This window comes from Oryzias latipes, chromosome 3 (genome assembly GCF_053564925.1).
Source record: "Oryzias latipes strain Hd-rR chromosome 3, Olatipes_Hd-rR_3.1".
In the NCBI taxonomy this organism is placed as follows: domain Eukaryota; kingdom Metazoa; phylum Chordata; class Actinopteri; order Beloniformes; family Adrianichthyidae; genus Oryzias; species Oryzias latipes.
Window position 1 is genome coordinate 5,950,105 of NC_136239.1, and position 22,376 is coordinate 5,972,480.

The window sequence follows — 22,376 nt, forward strand, 5'->3', positions numbered from 1 at the left end:
GCTCACCTTAAGCTCTCTTGAGAATGAGGGTGTCTGTTGACTTGCAAGGGAACCCTGGTGCAGTTAACTTTAGTGTGAATGCAAAGGGACTTCAGAATCATACAGTAAAAGCTTATGAGACATGTTTGATCTGAACATTACAGACAGGATTTTACTGGGACTGATTCTTTCTGCAGGCTCAAACCCCTGCGAGCTCAGCTGCATGGCTCTGGGACACAACTTCTACTACAACTTTGGCCATGTGCTTGATGGCACGCCATGCAGCGATGAGGGGGGCGTCATGTGTGTGAGCGGACGCTGTCTGGTGAGTTATCGCCTGCTTATCAGTGCATGGGGCTCTCAGCCTGTGTGTGATGTTTTTTAAAGATGAGAGTTCTTTAGCTGCCTCCTCTGTGATACAGGTAGACTGAAGGTTAAAGTAGCCGTAGGCGTGTCTCATCCACCGAAGCAGAGTTCACTGATTCAGTTTGCCTGCTGTCCCCTAGAAGCCGGGCTGCGACTCCATCCTGGGTTCAGGTCAGGAGGATGATGCCTGCATGGTGTGTGGGGGCCACAACAGCACCTGCCTGCAGCACCGCAGCATTTACAAAAGCAACAGGCTGGAGGCCGGTATGGAGAATGTCACATGTGTGTCAGTGCTGGAAACACATGTGCATCAGTGCAGAGAACACCTGCCAATATACCCGAGAATATACTGAATGTGCATTAGTACAGACAACCAGTAAGTACGGAGAACACGTGATTACAGAAAAGACGCGTCATGTGCACACATGCCTGTCAGAATGGAGTCACTACAGATAACACACATGCACTTCTTTCTCTTTCGGCTTTTCCCATCAGGGGTCGCCACAGCGAATCATCCTTTTCCACCTCACTCTATCATGGACATCTTCTACCCTAACATTAGCCAACTTCATGTCCCCTGTTAAGACATCCATGTATCTCCTCTTTGGCCGTCCTCTTGCCCTCCTGCCAGGCAGCTCCATCTCCAACATCCTTCTACCAATATATCCACTATCCCTCCTCTGAACATGTCCAAACCATCTCAGTCTGGCTTCTCTGACTTTGTCGCTAACACAGGCAACATGAGCCGTCCCTCTGATGTACTCGTTCCTTATCCTGTCTAACCTGGTCACTCCTAAGGAGAACCTCAATATCTTCATCTCCGCTACCTCCATCTCAGCCTCTTGTCTCTGTCTCACTGCTACCGTCTCTAACCCATAGAGCAGAGCTGGTCTCACCACTGTCTTGTATGCCTTTCCTTTGAGTCTTGCTGGCACTCTTCTGTCACACAACACTCCTGACACTTTCCTCCTACCGCTCCAACCTGCCTGCACTCGCCTCTTCACCTCTTTTCCACACTCCCCATCACACTGAACTGTTGACCCCAAGTACTTAAACTCCTGCACCTTCTTCACCTCAGCCCCCTGTAACCTAACGCTTCTACCTTGATCCCTCTCGTTCAGACACATGTATTCTGTCTTACTACGACTGACCTTCATGCCTCTTCTTTCCAGAGCAAACCTCCACCTCTCTAGCTGTTCCTCCACCTGCTCTCTACTCTCACTGCAAATTACAATGTCATCCGCAAACATCATTGTCCAGGGAGATTCCTGTCTTACCTCGTCTGTCAGCCTGTCCATCAGCATAGCAAACAAAAAAGGACTCAAAGCTGATCCTTGGTGTAGTCCCACCTCCACCTTGAACTCCTCTGTCTGACCTACAGCACATGCACTTCAAAGGGGAAAAAACCAGCAAACATTAACACAGAGAATCTATTCACATGTCTGTATGGAGAGTCGTGTATGTGGATCAGTTTATAGCAGTGGCGGACCGCGCATTACACGACTCGGCCGTCAGTCGTGCTACGTCTGAATCCCTCAACCCCTAATGAACCATTTAACGATGCCGCAACCAGCTTTGTATTGCATATTGAAAATTCATGTAGCCACAATAAATGCCTCTAAATAAACTGAATAAACAAAACAGTAAGCAAATGTCATAATGCAACTACAGCCAGCAAAAAACATTGAAAACAACTGAATACATTTGGAATATTATTTATAATGATATTTATCATTTCACTCGTCAAAAAATCGGATTATTTGAAGACAAAATCCACCCTCCTCTCTCTCCTCAAAAACAGTTCCATCACTCTGTCATGTCGATTATGGTCTTCAGTTCCATCCAGACGTCCTTTTCTATTCCATCAAGGCCAGCGCAGAGGCCAGTCTGTCCAGATGTGTTTCTGAGTAGATTTAAATTCGCTTTAGAGCTGAAAATGTCCGCTCGACAGATGAAGTGGACACAGGGATGGTCAGCGCCAAACACACAAATCTGTACGGCTGCTTCATGATTCAATCAGATTTTTCTGATGAAGGAAGTCAAGGAAATCAGTGGGAGATTTTCTGCTAAATCCTCCATGGCGTTCATTACAGTCAGCTCTGTTTTTAACTGAGACGGATCAAAAAGAGCTCTGCGTCAAACTGGACAAGGCTGCATGTGACTTCCTAAAACTTCTGTCCAATCAGCAGGACTGAATACTGTGACGTTGCCTAAGCCTGCTAGAAGACCCCAAAAAATAAAACAAAAAAGTCCAAACTAAACATAATTTCTGTTTTTCAGGTGGCCCGTTCGGGTACAACCAGGTGGCCATGATTCCAGCTGGAGCCACGCACATCCGGGTCACAGACAACAGCAGGGACTACCTGGGTAATATCTGGCCCGTCTCGCACTGAAATACATGCTTATAACCTCTCCCCAGAGACAGCAGGGTTGCCTTCCCTTCTGGTCTCTTGACCCTATTGTGTTCCCAAAGCACCATGAGGGCATCTATTCATATCAAAGTAACTTAAGCCCCAGTTATTTTGGACATGTGGGGGGGGGGGGGGGGGGGGGGGGGGGGGGGCTGGTTTGAATATGGTGTCCAGGCAATCCCCTGCAGTAGACAGGCTCCTCCCATTATACAGTAAAACAGTTAGGAGGGCTTCATTTATTTTGAATGACAAGTGAGTTCGTTTCAAAAAACAAGTCTAAAAAGGCTCAGTTCTTTCTTTCTTTCTTTCTTTCTCTACTCAGCTCTACAGAACAAACACTCCCAGTTTGTGATCAATGGGAACTGGAAGATCAGTGTTCCTGGTGAGTACAGCATAGCGGGAACCAAGCTGCTCTACAAGCGCTCAGCAGACACCTGGGAGAGTTTTGAGGTTCCAGGACCCACCCAGGAGGACCTGCACCTGATGGTCAGCTTCTCAGAAATCCATACATGTCCTTATCCCCCTCTTAGAATGCTTTTGGACTTTCAATAAAAGCTGGAGTTTCTGCAGAAACTCTGTTGACTTTGGATCTTCCAGGATTGGACTCAAGCCCTCTTGTCTTTCTGCTGTGTTCAGGTTCTTGCCATGGACAGAAATTCAGGGATTGAGTATGAGTACTGGCTTCCACCAGACCTCTATGCCCTTTTCCATGGGGGGAAGAGCTCGTTACGCCAGGCTCTCCACACTACCAGCTTCTTTCAAAGGAGTCCGTCTTCCACTACACCCAGTGCTTCTGCCACCAGCAGGCCTCTTCTGAGCACAGGCCGACCTCACCCGAGTAAGAAGCTTCTTTTGTGTGCTCGTGGAGAAGGATGTAGAGTTTAAGCTTCCTTCACTGTGAAGTTCGGCTTTAGCAGAGGTCTGTCACCTCGTCTTCACTCAAAGGAAAGCTACAGTAAACTCAAACCTGATTGTCTGACAGATGCTGACCAAACCATCATTTCACACACGAAGGCGTTTGACCTATGGTGCCCTCTGCGCCATAGACGGTGTGGTACGAAGGAGTTACAGTTGGATTAATTTAGTGTCAACATCTCCATCCAACATCAACTCCATCAGCTACACGTAAAGTCTTGGACCTTTCTTAGGAGACATCTGTTAAAAGACAGGAGACAGATTTGCTCATGCGTGTGAAAAATATAATAACCGTTTATGGCCTGTAGCCCTCAGCAGAACCTGTTCAGAGACACGATGTGCTCGAAAACCTTAATGAAGCTCCCTAAAGATCATTTCTGTTCAAATCACAGTCAATCTGCAGTGACGACCAGGCCCCCCACCCCCAAAGTCATGGAGTTAGCTATGGGAGACCAGAGAGACTGAATTCTTTCAAAGTTACGTGAACTTTGGGCTGACATTTTTTCCAAGCTGATATGATCAAACAGCAGATTTCCGGATTGACTTACATTAATATTTTCTTATTTTTCCAGTTTATTAAAATTGTTTTTTAGCAATACAAAGAGTTATGAAAATGATAGAGCCTAATCCTCCTTCTACATCGATGGCACTCATGTCACCAAGCACGCGAAGTGACGGTGAAGCTGTGATTGAAACCTTAAGCCAGACTGATAGATCAACACATACCTGTTGCCAGAGAGCCTGGACAGGTGTGCAGAACCACAGTGCGTGACTGTAGCTGTCGGGTAGATTACTGTCACAGTGCTCACAAATGTCTGAGTTACTGAGACCCATCTTGAACATCCTCTGTCCAGTGTAGTAAATTCTGTGAAGAGTTTTGAAATGGATTAGCTGCAGATTTGGACTTTTTGCCAGTTTAAAGGTGTTTAGACAAAGTTCTGACCAGAAACTTTCGTCTGTGCTGATACTCAAATCTGCATCCCATTTTGTTATTGGAAGTGAAATAGTATCTGTATATATCTGTATATTATAAATTATCCAGATTGCATAAGAGTTTATATATTTCAGTAGAGAGTTTTATTATTTGAGAAAAATATCAGAAAGGTAACTGGTTCTGCCAGTTCTAGATCATTGTCTTTGTATTAAAACTTTTTAGTAATTATAGATTTAAGTTGCTGATATTCCAAGAAGTTAATTAATCCATGTTTGTCGTCTTCAAGTTCCAGGGAGGTTATGAATCTTCTATCAATAATTAAATGCTCTAGTAGTGTCACGCCCCCTGCTTGCCAAGCTGGGAAGTGTGACCTTTTTTTTTGTTTATAAGGATGTCTGGGTTGTTCCAGATGGGTGTCATTTTGCACGGTTAAAGTAAGGATTTTGACACTGTAACCCTTGTGCTATCCTAGGCACTTTAACATTGTGAGTTGGGTCATCTAGACCCACTAGACAGTGCGCTGAACCTTTTTTCTTCAATGATTTGTGATCTTCACTGGTGTCCATGGATTACATGAAATCCTCTCAACCTTTGGCCACGTTTGTCATGGTACGGAGAACACGTCAATGTGAGGGTGGGGTCATAGGATGGCACAACTGTTTGGCTAATAAATGGTAGATCTGACTTGTTGATCTTACTACATAATGCCTGTTCTAAATCTAGCCATGTGTTAGATTCTGGATTGTTTTTTAACCATTTTAAGATGTATTGTAATCTATTAGCAAGAAAATAGTTGTGGAAATTAGGTAATTCTAATCATCCACAACCTTTTGCAGATTTAAACGTTTTGAGACTAATTATTGCAGGTTTATTGTTCCATTAAAAGCTTGATATAGCTGAGTCTAATATTTTGAACCACTGTAGTGGCGGTTTTGTGGGTATCATCGAGAAGAGATAATTAGGCAAAATTTAGGCATCATTTTCATTTTTACTGTGGCTACCTTGTCCATGAGGGACAGAGGCTACTTAATAAATAGATTTATATCTGGATTTGCAAAAACTTGTGGTTAGAGGGTAGACTTTTGGACCAAAGGTCTAATTAAGGCGAGCTGAAAAGGCAGAGGACCAGAGTGTGTTAAAAATGATATTAATAGGATTTTATATAGAGTTAGGGATTCCAGTAAAAATCTTTTGAAACTGTCCCATTAGAATGGGATTAAAGAGAGAAGTTGAAGTTTCCCATGAAGATTAAACTAAAGGTAGAGTTCAGAGAACTGAAGAGAACAAAAGTGACTTGAAACCAATTCTGGCTCATCCACTCTCAGTCATTCTGGCTACAGAACCAAAGAGAAAGTTTTTATCAGTGTTTCCACTCATCTGATTCTGATTCATCCTGAATTGAAACCTAAAACCTGCTGATTGTGAACCCAGATCTCCTCTCTCCCTCTGGACAGATAAGGAGGACATTGTCCTTTCACTTCGTCAAACAGAGTTCTGCATCCTTGAACTGTCAAAGTTCTATTCTGATCCTCTTTTGATCTGTTTTCAAAGTGTTCCCAGTGGTCTTCTAATTCTGATTATGCCGTTTTTAGCCAAAATCTAAAAACCTGTGTCATTTTCTTGGACATATTTTCTGCTGGGCCGCAGTAGTTCATTAGAAATCCACCTTTGAGTTGTGTGTGGGACTCAGTGAGCCCACCTCTACTTCCATCTGTTTATATTCTCTCCTGCTAGCTTACAGCCCCTCCCAACCGCACCCCATTACCGCTGCAACAAAAATGGGGAGCAATACTGGAGCATTCCAGCCGTACAGTTTCGATCCAGATTCCAGCTCAGACGGGGAAAACAGAGACGTACACGGATCTGTTTGTCTGCAGGCGGATGCATGAGAATGGAGCGGAGCAGGGAGCTTGAGGCCCGCCCAGAGTAGTTTCAACGCAACAAACACAATCTTTTTCAAATGGTTTGAATCAAGAAATCCTCAAAAATGTCATTTTAATCCTAATTTTCTTTATTTATGTCCTTCAGTATCGGAAAAATGCCTCAAAAAACACGATTTTCATTCAAGTGGATCTTTAAAGCTGAATCCTCGTGTTCTGTTTTAGTTTTAAAGAACGTGAAGCGCCCCCACAGCCGCCCCCACCAGCCCATCGCTCGACTGGAGCGAGAGGAGAGCATCAGGAGCGTTCCTTTGCTGCCGTCACCTGGAAGTAGGTCCTCCCCCACTCACCTCTTTATCCACACTGATCATCCTCACAATAGCAATAAGGCAGATATGGGGGGGGTCTCATAGGGGGGGGGGTCACATTCATAATAATAAGAAGACAAAGAGCTGGTTCTGTGAAGAACAGTTGGACATGAAGATTCAAACTGCACAGACATCTTTTAGTGGGGGGGATGTGTCTCCAGTTTACAGACCAGAGTACTCCCAATCTCATTGCTCTTCTTCTCCCTCAGTGTTTTGTTCTGGGGGGGTCTCAGTGTGTTGCTGGGTTTGAAATAAGTTGAAACTTGTTTTGAGGGGGTCAGACTTGAGTGAAACATGAAAATGTTGTTGGTGGACATACTGTATTCTGGAAAAGCCTCCCCCTCCCCAGGATGGTTTGACCCAACCTTTTTTTTCATGGCAGCTTTTGGTAGCTCCCCCCACAAGATGGGTACTGTAGAAATGCTGCAGAAAATATGGTGTGATGAGTTCCTAAAAAGTCCAAATGAGAGCCTGTGAAAGTCAGAAAACATTTAGAAGAATAGGTTTTTTGGGAGGCTGAAGTCCTCCCAAAGCACTGCATTTTTAAAGTGTGCGTTTGGGGGAGGGAGTGGGGGGCTAAAATTAGCAAGAAGCCAGTAAATATTCAGTAGTATATGCATCTTCCGTCTGTTCATGTTATCCAGATCAGAAAAGTCAAACAAGTTGCTGCTTTTAAAGGGCCTTTATCCTGCTTTTCTAAGCTTTTCAGAGTAAATTAGTTTTATTTATTTATGAACATTTGTTTCAAACATGTTAATAAATTCAATATAGGGCATATAGTGGATAGTAATACTTAAAACAACAATAGCAACAACATAAATCATACAGACTCATGTATGATAGGGTACGACAGAGATTTAGGCCCGCCAAAAAAAAAGGTAAAATTATGAGATGTAACCCTTGTGCTGTCCTAGGCACTTTAACATTGGGAGTGGGGTCATCTAGACCCACTAGACAGTGCTCTGAACCTTTTTTCTTCAATGATTTGTGATCTTCACTGGTGTCCATGGATTACATGAAATCTTTCCACCTTTATCCACCTTTGTCATGGTAGGAAGAACACGTCAATGCAAGGTTGGGGTCATCAAAGATAGCACAAGGGTTAAAGTCGTAGATTTACGACTTTTTCATTGATTGGTGGTTTGCAAGATCTCTGCAGCTCGTTGATAAAGACATTGGTGTCCGTGCAGCTTTTCACCTTCTCACCTTTCCATCCTTTCTTCCTCCACCAAAGACAACATCTCTACATCTGTGTGATGTCTGAGGAGGAGCACTTCTTTTTTCGACGTTCTTCTGCTAATATAACAGACTATTTTCATCGTTGTTGTTCTATGTTGAAACGGGACGTTTCATCTGGAGGAGGGGGCACATGGAACACTGTTTTCCTTCCGCTTTGGTGTTCTGCGCATGACAGGTTCATGACGTAAGGTGACAAATGGACTTCTGGGTATTAACAGGGCTGAATAAAGTAGCGGTCATCTAAATCCAAACGTGTCTCTGAGCTCCTCATTTTACAGATGAAACTCTGCTTTACCGACTGCTGATCTGTATGATCAGGACTCTCTTTTTTTATTTGTATAATAGATGTAATGCAGATTTATAATGATTTCGTTTTTAGATGAATACTCAGAAATGTGTGAATGGATCAAAAAAACACTTTGGGGTTGTTTATAGTAAGGAATGAACACTATAATTAGGAGGGTAAAATTATCGTGTTAATCGCGATTAACTACAGAAAAATGAACGTCTCTTTTCACATTAATCTCAATTTTAATCAGTAACTATTGTTTTCTGAAATGTAAAAAGAAAGGTCCAAATGTTTACTTGCATGAACATTTCATTTGAACACAGAACTGAGAAAATGTGTCATCCGTCACTTTCAGTGATGTCTCTGTGTACCGCTGTGTTATCAGCCTCCTCCCTCCACCTCCCCACCCCCACTCCCCCCGGCGCCACCTCCTTCATTGTGCCATGTTGCCTTGATAACCTTGACACAGTTTGGGCCTCTGAATTCCAGCAGAAGTTATCAGAAGCTGTCCAACCAGTGTGATGTAGAAAAACAAAATCCGCATCAAGGTCGTGTTCATATGTGTTAGTGATAATATGGGTTTACCTTTAGTCAAATTTCCTTTATCTTAGAATATATTTTGATGTCACCCATCAAAAGGAGGGTAACAAAGCTTGAAGAGGATCATTGACTGTAGTATTGGACTGGAAATTGTGGGCCCCAGATGGGTTTGTCCATATATTAACCCTTGTGCTATCCTAGGCACTTTACCATTGGGAGTTGGGTCATCTAGACCCACTAGACAGTGCTCTGAACCTTTTTTCTTCAATGATTTGTGAACCTCACTGGTGTCCATGGATTACATGAAATCTTTCCACCTTTATCCACCTTTATCATGGTAGGGAGAACACGTCAATTTAAGGGGGGGGGGTCATCTAAGATAGCACAAGGGTTAATTCATGAAGTAGAAAGTGTTGGATTAATTTTTTTTTCTATAATCACAAAATGACAAGAAACTAAAGAAATAAGTTTGTAAAGACGTGCTGTCATTTTATTACACCTGCATGAACTGGGGCCCCCCCAGCCCCTGCTCCCCACAGACACTCTCTCGCCCCATGTGTGCCTGCTGGCTTCATCCTGTGCTTCTGCTCCACCTCCAGGACGCTGTGGAAAGTGTTTGCGAGTCAGAGGTCGGCGGGAGCGCCGCAGGCAGTACTGCCAGAAGGACTTTGGTGAGAAATTTGGTTGTTTTCCGCTCCTGCATGTCACGGTGACACAGACTGACCTGCTGCTCCATTCTCTTTCAGTGTTTCGCGGAAAAGTTCTTGAGAAGGTGCAAAGCGGAAAGGAGACGCGCTATGACGTCCAGATCATCCACACCTACAGGAACCGCTTCCGCCTGGAGCACCGGGAGTTTCTCTGGGTCCCAAATGTGTGTGACTGCCCCCACCTGGAGGGTGGGAGGCAGTACGTCTTCATGGCACGGCGCCACATTAACTATGAGCGCACGCTAAATCGCATCCTGCTGGAGGAGGACAGTTATGTGGTGCCGTACCGACCCAGGGAGGATGAGCTCTTGTGGACCCTGGAGGGGCTGTGCAGCAGCAGAGGACCCCTGCAGCTTTGAGGGGAGTGGGGGGCATGCAACTAGCAGAAAGGGGATGGACCTTCATGCCACAAGGTGCTGGAGTTTGAGGTTTTTGAGGACATAAAACTGCTGAATACTCAAAAGTCTGACCAAGAACCAGCAGAGACGGAAGAAAAAGAGTTTAGTTTTCAAAAAAAACTTATAGTGGATGCTCAGGTTCACCTGAAAAACAAGAACATGCATCCTGTTCCTCCACTGTTTTTGTTGTTGTGTGTGTATTTGTATTGTATCACTGTGTGGCCAAGAAATAAAACCAAAATGTTCTGAATTTGCGTTTTTTCCAGTCAAAGCAGACTGAGTTTCTCCTTCTAGACCAGGGGTCTTCAACCTGAGGGTCCGAAGCCACATAAGCCTTTTTTACACATGCATTCACGTGCATACGCACGCATGTGCACACGCACAGACGAGAACTTCTGACATCACCAAGAAAACTCGATGAAAGGAGGATCCAATAGCCCTCCTTAGCTTTTTCCAAAAATCAAACATCTCCTGGAAGAATGTACATCGTACAAATTTGTCCATCAAAGTTGCATTTCCAAACTGGAAAACTCCTGTGCAAGGGGAACAACAAGTTGGGCACACCAAAAAAAAACTTTAAAAAGTGCCCCAAAAATATCTCCATATCTGACGAGATGAGAGTGTATAGGGGAGATCTAAAGTAACATAACGCCGTAGGCGCGAACTGGCAGCCACGCCTCTGTCAGTCTGCCCCAGGGCAGCTGTGGCTTCAAACATAGCTTACCATCACCAAGTATGAATGAGGAGTGAATGAATGGACACAATGTAAGCGCTTTGAGCGTCTGGAAAAGCACAGATAAATCTAATCCATTAATATTATAACATAAAAGACAACCACAATTAACACCAAAAGATTAGCTCTATGAACCGCAACTGTCAGAAACTAGTGGTGGAGAACCCAAAAATGCAGGGGGGGTATTCCAAAAAGCAGGTTATGCTAGTTACCACGGTAAGTTTGAAGATAAGGAAGTGGATAACCTCAACTTTCGGTTCCAAAAAAATGGAGGTATGTTTCAGTGTATGCTTAGTTGCCATAGAAACTCATGCTCTGAACATAACCTGATCTGGAGCAGATTACTCGTTCCCAAATGATTTACTGGGGCGTTATCGTTTTACTGGACTCCTTTATTTAACCCTTGTGCTATCTTTGATGACCCCACCCTGCCATTGACATGTTCTCCTACCATGACAAAGGTGGATAAAGGTGGAAAGATTTCATGTAATCCATGGACACCGGTGAAGATCACAAATCATTGAAGAAAAAAAGGTTCAGAGCACTGTCTAGTGGGTCTAGATGACCCAACTCCCAACGTTAAAGTGCCTAGGATAGCACAAGGGTTAAGGAATCCTTTGTAGCCGCTGTTCATATGGAATGTGACACATCGGGGAGCAGCGCCGCGGACCGAGAACATTTTATGCATAGCATTTTGCAACTGGGAATTTTTTGTACAGCGTGGGTGATGCAGAACATGTAGGAAAGGCAACTGTGTGTCGGGCAGTTCCCTGGCCATAAACCACTGAGGGTCATTAAAGAGGAATTCCACAGAATAGCAGGTTTGTCCGTTAATTTTATTTGACACAGTTACACTGCTTCATCAATATATCCATAATGTTTACAGTCACAATCATAACTATGTCTCATCATATACCCTCCTATTTCAGGGTTCCCAAATGTGATTGGGTGTATGGATGGAACTCACATTCCTATTAAATCTCCTTCAGTCAATGAAGGAGATTATGTTAATAGGAAGTCCATGCATAGCATCAATGTGCAGGTAACACTATAAGGCAGTTGTATCATATTTCCCATCATACTTTAAATCATTCTGATTACCATTCCCACTATCTAGGTAATATGTGATGCCATCCACCTCATCATGAACATAGAAGCCAAATGGCCCAGTTCTGTTCATAATGCCAGTATATTCAGAGAGTCATCCTTGTGCCCCAAATTCCATCAGGGTACAAATTGCTTTACATTCCTTATACAATGTCATGCATTTAAATTAGACAATATAACTGCCGTTAAGGGGGGGGGGGTATCCTTGCCTGCCATTCCTGATTATCCCCTACCCTGAACCTCAGCCTGGATCACAGGCATAATTACCTGGCCCACAGCAGAACACGGACCAGGGTGGAGATGACCATAGGCATCCTGAAAGCACGATTACGGTGCCTACGTGGGCTCAGGGTCACACCAGAGAGGGCATGTGACATTACAGCTGCATGTGCCGTTCTTCACAACATCGCCACCATGAGAGGTGAGAGGGGCCCCCCCCCACCTCTTGAAGACGGCCCAGTGGATGCCCCATTGGACCCTGCTGACCAAAGAGATGGCAGGGACATGATCAGCCTACATTACATCCAATAAAAAGCATGACTCAAAGGCTGACAGTTCTATTTCTTCATTTGCTGTAATGAAAAAAAGTGACTTTATTGCTTAATAGTCCATTCAACAAACAGATTAAATATTCATAAATGTGTCTCACCTTCAGCTGATGCTCCAGCAATTCAATTTCAAAGTCACATTTCCTAATTTGCCTCTGGAGATAGACCTTATAAAGCTCTTTGGCAGGCAACTACAAAGAAAGTCTTTTGACGTTTGCAATACAAACCAATTATTAACATGATAATTGTATCTGCAGAAATGTTCTTACACTGCCAAGGTTCATGGTGGAGCTGCATTGACCCTCATCTGCAGTAACATCCCCGCAATACTCTGAAATTGCAATGACAACATGGACGTAATTTAAAACATAAAATAAAGTGGCGGGCCATCACATACCTCGATGGGTCTCTGTCAATTTCTGTCACTGCAGATCTCTTCATCTTCATCCTGCAGTGTAATTATGTAAAGATGCTTGATCTACCAAACAGACAACTAAGGAACTAACAACATTAATCACTCACAATTATGACAGGGTGTGGTGATGAAGGAGGCTCCAGTAATACGAACTGACCATAGGCATCTGCAATACAATAAAACCAGTCAGATACTCTATGTATATTCTCAAGCAAACGCCTAATAAAAGGAGAATCAGTGTACAGTACATTATGCATCATATACAGTAATGTAGAATAAAATATTCAATAGAAATGCATGACACATAGAAGAAATGACTGGAATATGCTTTCTAAATGTCTTTGTTAAATGGTTAGTGTAGATTTGATGTATTTAACACTGCTGCACAGTGAAATCATCAATACCTCGTGACTTATAATGTGATATACCTACATGTGACTAAGCCACTTGTGTTTGTGGCAGAGTCTGATGAACTGCCCCCTGAAATCCCATCCACGACTGGTCGCCCTTTGTTGAGGGACAGTGCCAGCTCCTCAGCCGGGGTGAGGGAAGGTGGAGGTGGACCCCCGCCTGTTCGAAGGGCCTCAGACTTTTTTCTATTGGCTACATAACCACATTACATGGAATATTGTATTTCATAACAATTCTGTACGTTGGGATCTCGATATTAAAATATTACCTTGTTGGAGAATGTTTTTGTGTTTCATCTTTACTTGGGTCAGAGTCCTTCTCGTTTTAGACGTATTACAGCTGATAAGAGGAGCCACAAATCATATATTAGTCTTATATCTCCCACACACGCGCACATGCATGCACACACTTTACGAGGAGATGATTACAAATATATCTTACCCCCTCATAAGCAGTTTGCATCACCATGACAATGGGAATACAATCATACTCACACGTTCATTCTTGTCACTTTAGCCAAGCAGACAATCTCTTTCGTTGATGAAGCTGTATTGCTTTTTTTTGGTAACGATGGGCTTCAAATCCATTAGAATCTCCAACTCCGTCTCGCTGAAGGACAGCGCTCGCTGTGTTTCCACGGTGACTCCGGAAATCAGCGATCCATTGAGAATGTCTTTATGTACTTGTCGTGCACGCGCATTAACCCAGGGCTATCAAGTCGAGCGTCATTACGCCAACTCATCCGGTGTTTCGGAACCCACATACGCAGAGTAAGCAAGTTCAGGCGGATTTCAGCCAGAGTTCAGGGTTAGAGTCAGGGTAGTTTAAACATGCCTTCTGGAATACCCCCCTGACTGGGTGACAGAAACATTTAATAAACAAAGTGAACCGTGACAAAACCCTGGGAGCAACAAAAAGGTGGCAAAGTAGAAAACAGCAGATGACCTGACAAGGATGAACGAAACCAGACTCTTAAATAGGCTGAGGGCAATTAACTAAAATGACAACAGCTGTGGATCATGATGGAGCAGGAAACAGTGACAGGGAAACTCAGAGCATGACCAAAAACCACAGAATCCCTTACAGAAACTAATTCATTTACAAGAAAGATTCTAGGTAAACAATAACTTAAAGAGGTGAAGCAAAAAGGTTTCAGGGTGAACCATGGCCAAAGCAGAAAGAAACCCACCTATCAAATCCCGTAATCTTGCCTGCAAAAGAAGATCCATAAAAATTACTGAGGTCTCACTCTGACACAGAAAATAATGCACAGAACAAAACGAAAACCAAACTAATGTGGCTACAACCATAACAAAATTAAAAAGTAGTGGGCTTTATATCAATCCAAAGGGGACCCCACAATTGATACCATAGGGCACACGTGTCAAACTCAAGGCCCAGGGGCCAAATGTGGCCCTCCATGTCATTTTATGTGGCCCGCGAGAGCATAAAAGTTTTCAAATTCTTAAAATAAAAATTGGTGTGTATTTATTCATATCTAGGGGGAATCTGACTTGAAATATGGGATTGGGCAACTAAACATTAGGACTCAAACACTGTCCATATAACCTAACCTGACAGAATCAAATGTAAAAGAATTTATTCTAGAGTAACAAGCAAACATGTTTTTTTTTCATTACATTTAGTTACATGTATAAGTTAAATCTGGCCCTTTGAGGACAGCCGCTATGCTGATGTGGCCCTCAGTGAAAATGAGTTTGACACCCCTGCCATAGGCCTTTGAGGAGCATGTATCCATACTTGTAAACAATCATTAATCTGGGAGATAGCAGTAAAACCACATAATTTACATAATTTAACAAGGGCTGTTTTTATACTGTGATTGGCCCTAAAATCAACTGACACTTTTACTGGATAGCGTTTCTATTTCAAAAATCATTTAGTTGGACAAAAACTGTTTTTTCTATGGTTTTACTTAGAAATTGTAAATTGGTTGCTGGTTGATAGTCATCAAGGATGCTAGAATCTTCATTACTTGTATTCAGAAGAGGCTTCACCCCTGCCGTTTTAAAGGCAGCAGGGAAAAAACCTGTTTAAAGAAAGTAATTTCCTGTGATTCAAAGCTCAAACTTAAAGAAGTCATAAGATGTTTTTAATGGTGATATGGGGATTAGGTATAAGAGACAGGTGGTTTAACTGGGAGAAAACCCGACCAAGTGTCGCAGTATCAACAAGCTGTGACCAGCTTGTTTTATTTTATTTTTGTACATCTTTGGTTGTTCATTAAAAATCTCTTGATGTACAGTAAATTTTTGTTTGTTTTTGTCCCCTTCCTCTCTGCTCACCTGCATTCATGTTTCATGCCTCTGATTCTTTCATTTCTCCACGGTGCTGTAGATTGAGTTTTTACAGTTTTTGTTTTAAGTGGAGCTACAGCATCATTGGCTGTCCGCAAGCTATCATTAATAATTTTTACCAAAAAGTCACATGATGCAGATAAAATCTGAGCGGGAATTTAGTGTACAATATTGATAAAATGAGCAGCCACTTCAGAAGTTATGTATCGATTCCTCACAGTTCTCACTGGAACTTCCTGTCGAGTAAAATTGGTGATGCTAAAAACTATACCTCAGTAATCTGACACAGCCATGTCAACAACAGAGGACATGTTATAGGACAGGCTATACCTACTGTGCAAAGTCACGTTGTAAAGACGTCATTTCCATGTCGACCCACGGCCGTATTGTGTCCAAAACCTGAAATACGCATGCGCCAAATGCATGCGTTGTCTGGTGTCAGAGTGGCCAATCAGAGTGGCGTTTTCTGTTTGGTTTCAGACCAATTGTTCAGACGTGCTGTCTTAGCGAGAGTGGTTAGTTAGTGAAGAATAAATGACTGACTGCATAACTCGCCTGAATCAAAATAATTTTCTGAAATCAAATAAATACATAAATACTTTTCTGATCCCTTCACACAAAGTGCATTTCCACATAAATGAATCTGTACATTATAGGAAAATAAAATAAACAATATTTGAAAAGATGGCTGCCACTGTTTTTCTCAGCCTAAAGGCCTGATACAATCCATCAAAAATCACAAAAATATAGTGACAACCATCAAAAATTGAGATATTGATATTTGTGCCACATTAATCCACTTTATTCTACTGGATAATTTTGACAATTAGCAGTTATTGTGTCCAGAAAGAAGAGAACAACTGTGCAGCGCATTTCATCCTATACTGGGACTCGGAGCAAGATGTCCAGTTATACCAAGTTAGCTGCTGAAATTGCAGTTATGAAGGAATCTCTGGACTACATGTCAAGCGACATCAGTGAAGTGGTAAAAAATCAGAAAACACTGACAGGTTTCATGGACAAAGAGATCCAGGAGCTAAAGGCTATCATTAGACAGAGGGATCTAAGGATTGAACTGGAAGAAACTTTAACAAAATTAAATATTTTTGGACTCATTTAAAGGAAAATTTAAAGTAATTGCACTGTCAGAGACATGGATAAATGAAGGGAAGGAGAATGATTAGAAATTTGAAGGCTACAATTTGTATTTCAATAGCAGAACAAATAGGATTGGAGGGGAGGGGGTGCCCTTTATATTGACAGCGGTTTAAAATGGAAACCGGTGGAATGCATGACTTCTGCTGTTGATGGTTAAATGGAAAGTGTTGCTGTGGAAATAGAGTTACAAAAAAACAAAAATATGATCGTTGGGTGTGTATATAGGAAACCAGGATCAAAAATGGAAACTTTTAGGGACAATTTAGAAGATATGTTAAGTAATCTAAACCAATATAAACTATTAATAATCTGTGGAGACTTCAATATAGATCTCATAAAGCTTGATTCAGATTTACAAACATCTGATTTTTGATGCATTATATTGTAAAGCCTAGCAAAATAACATTTTCGCTCAAAGACGCAGAAATCTTTTCAACTGCGAAAACATAACAGTCCTTGCATTCAGTGATGCTGCTGCTCCATTATCAAAATGGAAAATATGCTGACGAACACAAAATATTTATGAATAAAATAAATATTATACTACAAATTAATGTGGCATATTTTGTACACTAACAGAAGTGTATAAATGTTTTTAGAGGCCAGAAAATTAAAGTTTTTGGATGATCATGTCTGTCATTTTTATAACAGTTTGAGATGCTGGATTATTTTGATCCATGTTAGATTGATGGTTGAGGAGAGTTGGTTGGGGTTTCAAGGTTCTACTGAGATTTGAACTCAGACCACTGGATTAAGAGTCCAGAGTGCTAACCATTACACCATAGAACATCACAAGATCTTTAATTGTTTTGTTAAAAAAATTGTAATGAACTATCTAGATATCTAGAAAATAATGTGGGATATTTTATTCACTAAAAGAATATTTTTTTGGGGGGGTAAAATGTCGTTGGTAAAGGCCAGAAAAGAGATGATATGTTTGGGGGAGTATGTTATTTTTAATTTGTGGCACAGGATTATTTAGATTCATGTTACAATTATATGTAGGGAGGGTAGGTTGGGTTTGAGGTGCTGGATTGTTTAGATCAGGGGTGTCCAATTCAAGGCCTTGAGGCCTGCTGTCCAACATGTTTTCCATCTGTCCTGGCATTGAGGCTCCTTATTGGCCAAATACACCTGATCCATGTAATCAACTGTAGACATGGCAGGATTTCTAGAAAACCAGTAGATTCTGGCTCTCAAGGCCTGGTTTTAGGCAGCCCTGGTTTAGATCCATGTATGTGCAAGGGGCGTTTTTAGGTTCTACTGAGATTTGAACTGAGGTGGCTGGATTCAAAGTCCAGAGTGCTAACCACTACACCATGAACCCCACAATGCCCTACATGTCTACAGGTTTTGATAAGAAAAACTGTAATGAATTGGAAAATATGCTGACCAAGATAAAAGATTTTTGATTAAAAAAATTTCAAATCTAAAAAATAATGTGGAATATTTTGTACACTAACAGTGAAGTGCAAAAAAAAAATAGTTGCTAGAGGTCAGAAAAAAGAACTTTTGTTTTCGGGTGTCAGTTATTTTTGATATGTCAGTGTGACGCACCAGAATGTTTAGATCGATGATTAGAGAGGGACTGTGTTTCACAGCCCAGACTGTGGGTGGAGTTGAGCCCAAGCGCCGTCATAGGGGAGGAGTTGAGCCTCCAGGACTATTTCTCTGAGATGCTAAGGAATGTGAGATCTAAACATTTATAAATTGAACTCATCTGTGTTTGTGATTCATATGTTCAATTTGTTTTGGCACTCACACAACCCTCTGCATTTATCCGGACTTGGGACCGGCACAAGAGAGCACTGCATTGTGTTCCCTTGTGGTTGCATTACATTCATTCACTCATTATTTCATTCCATCTGTTACATCTAACACACATAATGTCACTTTCCCATCCATTCATTTCATCCATGTATCCATCCAGTTGTTCAAACATTCATATTCACACGTAAATGACACTTTTGAGTCACCAATAATACATAAACATAAAATGCAGAAACATTGATAAATAATGAGGAGATTTGTTCAGGGGAAACCTGAGCACCAGGAGAAATTCCAAGCAGATTAAACATAAAAACAACAACCACTAACTAAGTTTTTAGTGTTTTTTTTTCTTTCTTAAATAAATACACAGCACAACGCTGATAAATGGTGAAGTTTTTTTAAGGGTGAACCTGAGCACCAGGAGAAAACCCAAGCAGATTAAACATGAATAAAAGAAACAAAAACTAACTTTTTTTGTGGTTTAAATTTCTAAAATCTACACACCACAACCTAAATTCTAAATCCTACACAATGTGGTGTGTTCCTAATTTTTTTGTGTGGTTTGAACTTGTCAAACCTAAACACCACAACCTAAATTCTAAATCCTACACAATGTGGTGTGTTCCTAATTTTTTTTGTGTGGTTTGTTTGAACTTGTCAAACCTAAACACCACAACCTAAATTCTAAATCCTACACGGTGTGGTGTGTTCCTAATTTTTTTTGTGTGGTTTAAACTTGTCAAACCTAAACACCACAACCTAAATTCTAAATCCTACACGGTGTGGTGTGTTCTTACTCCTTTTTTTTAGACCTTTTGAAAAAACTCAGAAAACCTCGGTGTGATTTTTTCTTTGGTTTTTCTTTGACATCTTTCACCTCCTCCTGCAGTTCTTGGCAGTGGTTGAGTCTGTCCTCCTTTCTCTGGATAATCTCTTTTAGTTGAGAGATTTCTTGGAGAAGGGAGGACTTTTCTTCGTCCCACTTGTGTTTGTCCTCTGCCTGCTGTTTTTCGGCTGCATTGGTCTTTGCCTTCTCTGTCAACAGAGATGTTTCCAGGTTCCTCAGTTTGCTGGTGAGGTTTGATTTTTCCTGATTCTTTTCTTTTGGCTTGTACATCTCCTGATGTAGTTGGTCAACCGTCTTTTTGTGGTCCTCTACAGACTTTCTCATTTTGACTTCCTTTTCCCGGAAAAGGTATTTTTTTAATTGAGACATTTCTTGGAGAAAGGAGGACTTTTCTTTCTGCCATTGCAGTCTTTCCTGCTCTGCAGTTTCTTTGAAGGTCTCCTGGATTTTTTCCAGTTGGTGGATTTTTTGGGTGAGTTCTGAAGTTTCACGAGTCTTTTCATGAAGTCCTTTGTAGATCAACATTTTCTCCTTTTCCATGAGAGACTGTTCAACCTGGAGCTTATGTTTGAGCTGTTCTACATTGTACTTTAAAGTTGTGGTTTCTTTAAAGTGTCCCTCCTCCTTCTCCTTTAACAGTCTCTGAGATTGAGCCAATGCAGCTTCAGTTTCACTCTTTTGTTGCTGCATCTGGATCAGGGAGCTTTTGGCTTGTTCTACCAGGGTTCTCCAGTGGCTTAACTCTTCTCCAATTTGGTCCGCGTTCCCAGTAGCATCTGAAAGAACCGTATTTTTCTGCTGAAGGAGTTTGTTGAGACGCATGACTTCCACCTTGAGGGCAGAATTCTCCTGTTGAAGTGCAGCAGCGTTTTCATCTTTTTGTGTCAGAATTCCATAAAACTCTGTTTCAGAAATCATCATCATGCTTGTCTGAGAGAATGAGGGAATCTGAGGTTGTACAGGTGTTGGAACCGACACTTTGGGCTGCTCTGCACTCTTGTCTTGGTCAACAACATTCTCCATTTCAGCCTTTTCAGCTCCTGAAGGTAAGAATGGCTTTTCTCTGTCTTTGACAGTCCCATTGTTTGGCACTGGGCTGTTTGTGTTGTTGTCCTTCAGAAAAGTTGCTGCTGGTCTTTCACTTTCAGTTGTTTCCATGGCAGAAGGTAATCCAGTCTCTGAAAGGGCTGACTTGACAGGAATCTCTACTCTCCTTTCTTCCATAACAGGTCTATGTTCAATAGGGACAGCAGAGACTGGTCTACGTTTTGGAGCCAGTTCCTTCTTTCCAGACAGAACATCTACAAAGCTTCTTTCCCAAACTGTTGGCACATATTTTTGGGCCTTTCTACCAAGAGGTGTTTCTTTTATTATCACCATAGTTGGAGAGATCTCTGCAGGCTGCAGGTTGGTGTTCTCAGCAGGGACTACAGAGGGTTTGTGAGTTTCTTCCTGAGGTGTTGAAGTCTTTCTGTCTTCAGATTGTACCTGGACAGAGGAGGCTTCATTTTCCTTTACAGGCGTTCCTGAATTGGCTGGTGTTGGTGGTTCTTCAACCACCACACTCAGCTGTGTCTTTTTAGGAACAGCAGGAATCAGCTTCCTCATCTTTTTTCCCCGTTTAGCAGGTACGTCTGCTGTTACTGGTCTGTGTGACTTAAGCGTCATAAACACCACAGGAGGCTGTTGACTCTGTTTTTCCGTCACAACTTGAGCAAAGCTCTTTTGCCAAACAGTTGGGACAGGTTTCTGGACGACTTCAGAAGGAGAGTCAGAGGTCCCTTTCTCTTCCACACCTGTGCAGGTCTCTGTAGGCTGTTTTCTCCGTCGAGCATGTGCGAAGGGTTTGGTAACATCAGGTGAATTCTTTGTGAACTCTGGTTGCCATTCAGGTTGGCCGCAGACAGAAGCTGGCTTTGCTGAAATGGCGGTAGATTTTGGCGTAAAAGAGCGGGCTGCTGCATTTGAAACTGGTTTTGAATTCATGGTGATTTTCGTTTAATTAGTTCAAATGCTCAGATCTCTGGAACTTTGTGTTGGTTCGCTTGGTCTCGCTTGTCGCGCCTCTTCTCAAAAATGTTAAAGTTGTTTTCTGTGTTGTTGTACCTCTATTTATGAAGTTTTTGGCTTGATGATTTCATACTATGTGATGACAAAATATGACCTCATGCTGTATAATTATGATGCATAATGATGATTTATAATCATGATGTGTAATCATGATGTATAATCATGATGTATAATGATGCAACATCATGATGTATAATGATGCAACATCATGATGTATAATCATGATGAATAATCAAAGTAATAATATCAAACTTTTGGCTTGATGACATCATACTTTGTGATGTCATCGTGACAAAAAGGCACATTAATGTTTTTTTTATGATGTCATACTTTGCATCAGAGAGGTAATTAATTCAGGCCATAAATTGTAGAAAATGTTTAATTTTTTTCCTAAATGACCATGGCACTTGGATTTAAATGCGAGTCAATCTCTTTTTACTTACATGTTCGAAGACCCACTTCAGTGAAGATGATGTTCTTGGCGGGGGTCTTGGTGTGGGGGTAACCAGACACTCTGCCTTTTTTACATTCTATCATACACTACAGAGTACTACATACACAAACACTCACCTGTGCACAGGTTCCAGTTCACCTTTGCGTGACAAAATGATATGCTTTACATACATGGCCTCATTCGTTCTTTCCTTTACACCAGGGGTCTTCAACTAAAATTTAAAAAGGTCCAAGGTTTGAAGGCTTGAACATAACACTGCGGAAGTGGCATCTTTACAAAACATTTCTTGAAGTTACGTTCCGGGAACAAAAATGATGTCTACATATTCAGTCTAACATAACATTGGTGGCATATCAGCGTGTAATTAATATCTAACTCTCACTTCAATTTAATTCAGTTTAATTTAAAATTATCTGACAATATTTAATGTCACATAACACAGAACACATGGAACTGTGTGCCATACACACACGCACGCATGCACGCACACACACACACACACACACACACACACATACA

The 22,376-nt window shown here is 41.8% G+C and overlaps 1 protein-coding gene, 1 long non-coding RNA gene and 1 other non-coding gene across 10 annotated transcripts in view; 1 reads left to right on the top strand and 2 right to left on the bottom strand.

Annotated features, from left to right (window-relative positions):
* Nucleotides 1-10,276, top strand: part of adamtsl5 (ADAMTS like 5) — a 31,193-nt gene extending 20,917 nt beyond the window's left edge. The window contains exons 6-13 of one of the 2 annotated variants that reach the window (XM_020711523.3): nucleotides 177-304; nucleotides 486-609; nucleotides 2,626-2,712; nucleotides 3,079-3,242; nucleotides 3,393-3,594; nucleotides 6,711-6,815; nucleotides 9,521-9,592; nucleotides 9,668-10,276. In XM_020711523.3, the coding sequence (XP_020567182.1) occupies nucleotides 177-304; nucleotides 486-609; nucleotides 2,626-2,712; nucleotides 3,079-3,242; nucleotides 3,393-3,594; nucleotides 6,711-6,815; nucleotides 9,521-9,592; nucleotides 9,668-9,987 (1,202 nt within the window). In that variant the 3' untranslated portion in view covers nucleotides 9,988-10,276. The remainder of the gene's footprint in view (nucleotides 1-176; nucleotides 305-485; nucleotides 610-2,625; nucleotides 2,713-3,078; nucleotides 3,243-3,392; nucleotides 3,595-6,710; nucleotides 6,816-9,520; nucleotides 9,593-9,667) is intronic. The other variant, XM_078944164.1, reaches the window with a different exon arrangement.
* Nucleotides 10,277-11,576: 1,300 nt separating this feature from the next.
* Nucleotides 11,577-15,966, bottom strand: LOC144990917 (uncharacterized). 7 transcript variants are annotated; one of them, XR_013654766.1, is made up of 7 exons: nucleotides 15,893-15,964; nucleotides 14,430-14,451; nucleotides 13,735-14,094; nucleotides 13,509-13,579; nucleotides 13,262-13,432; nucleotides 12,937-12,995; nucleotides 11,577-12,862 (listed from the first exon to the last, which is right to left on the bottom strand). It is a non-coding gene; the product is annotated as an uncharacterized LOC144990917 (long non-coding RNA). The 7 variants fall into 7 exon arrangements; XR_013654768.1 differs by having other exon boundaries at nucleotides 11,577-12,344; nucleotides 12,516-12,862; nucleotides 13,735-15,966; XR_013654769.1 differs by having other exon boundaries at nucleotides 11,577-12,347; nucleotides 12,516-12,862; nucleotides 13,735-15,966.
* Nucleotides 15,967-17,433: 1,467 nt separating this feature from the next.
* On the bottom strand, nucleotides 17,434-17,505 carry trnak-cuu (transfer RNA lysine (anticodon CUU)). Its single transcript has one exon. It is a non-coding gene; the product is annotated as a tRNA-Lys (tRNA).
* Nucleotides 17,506-22,376: the final 4,871 nt, after the last annotated feature.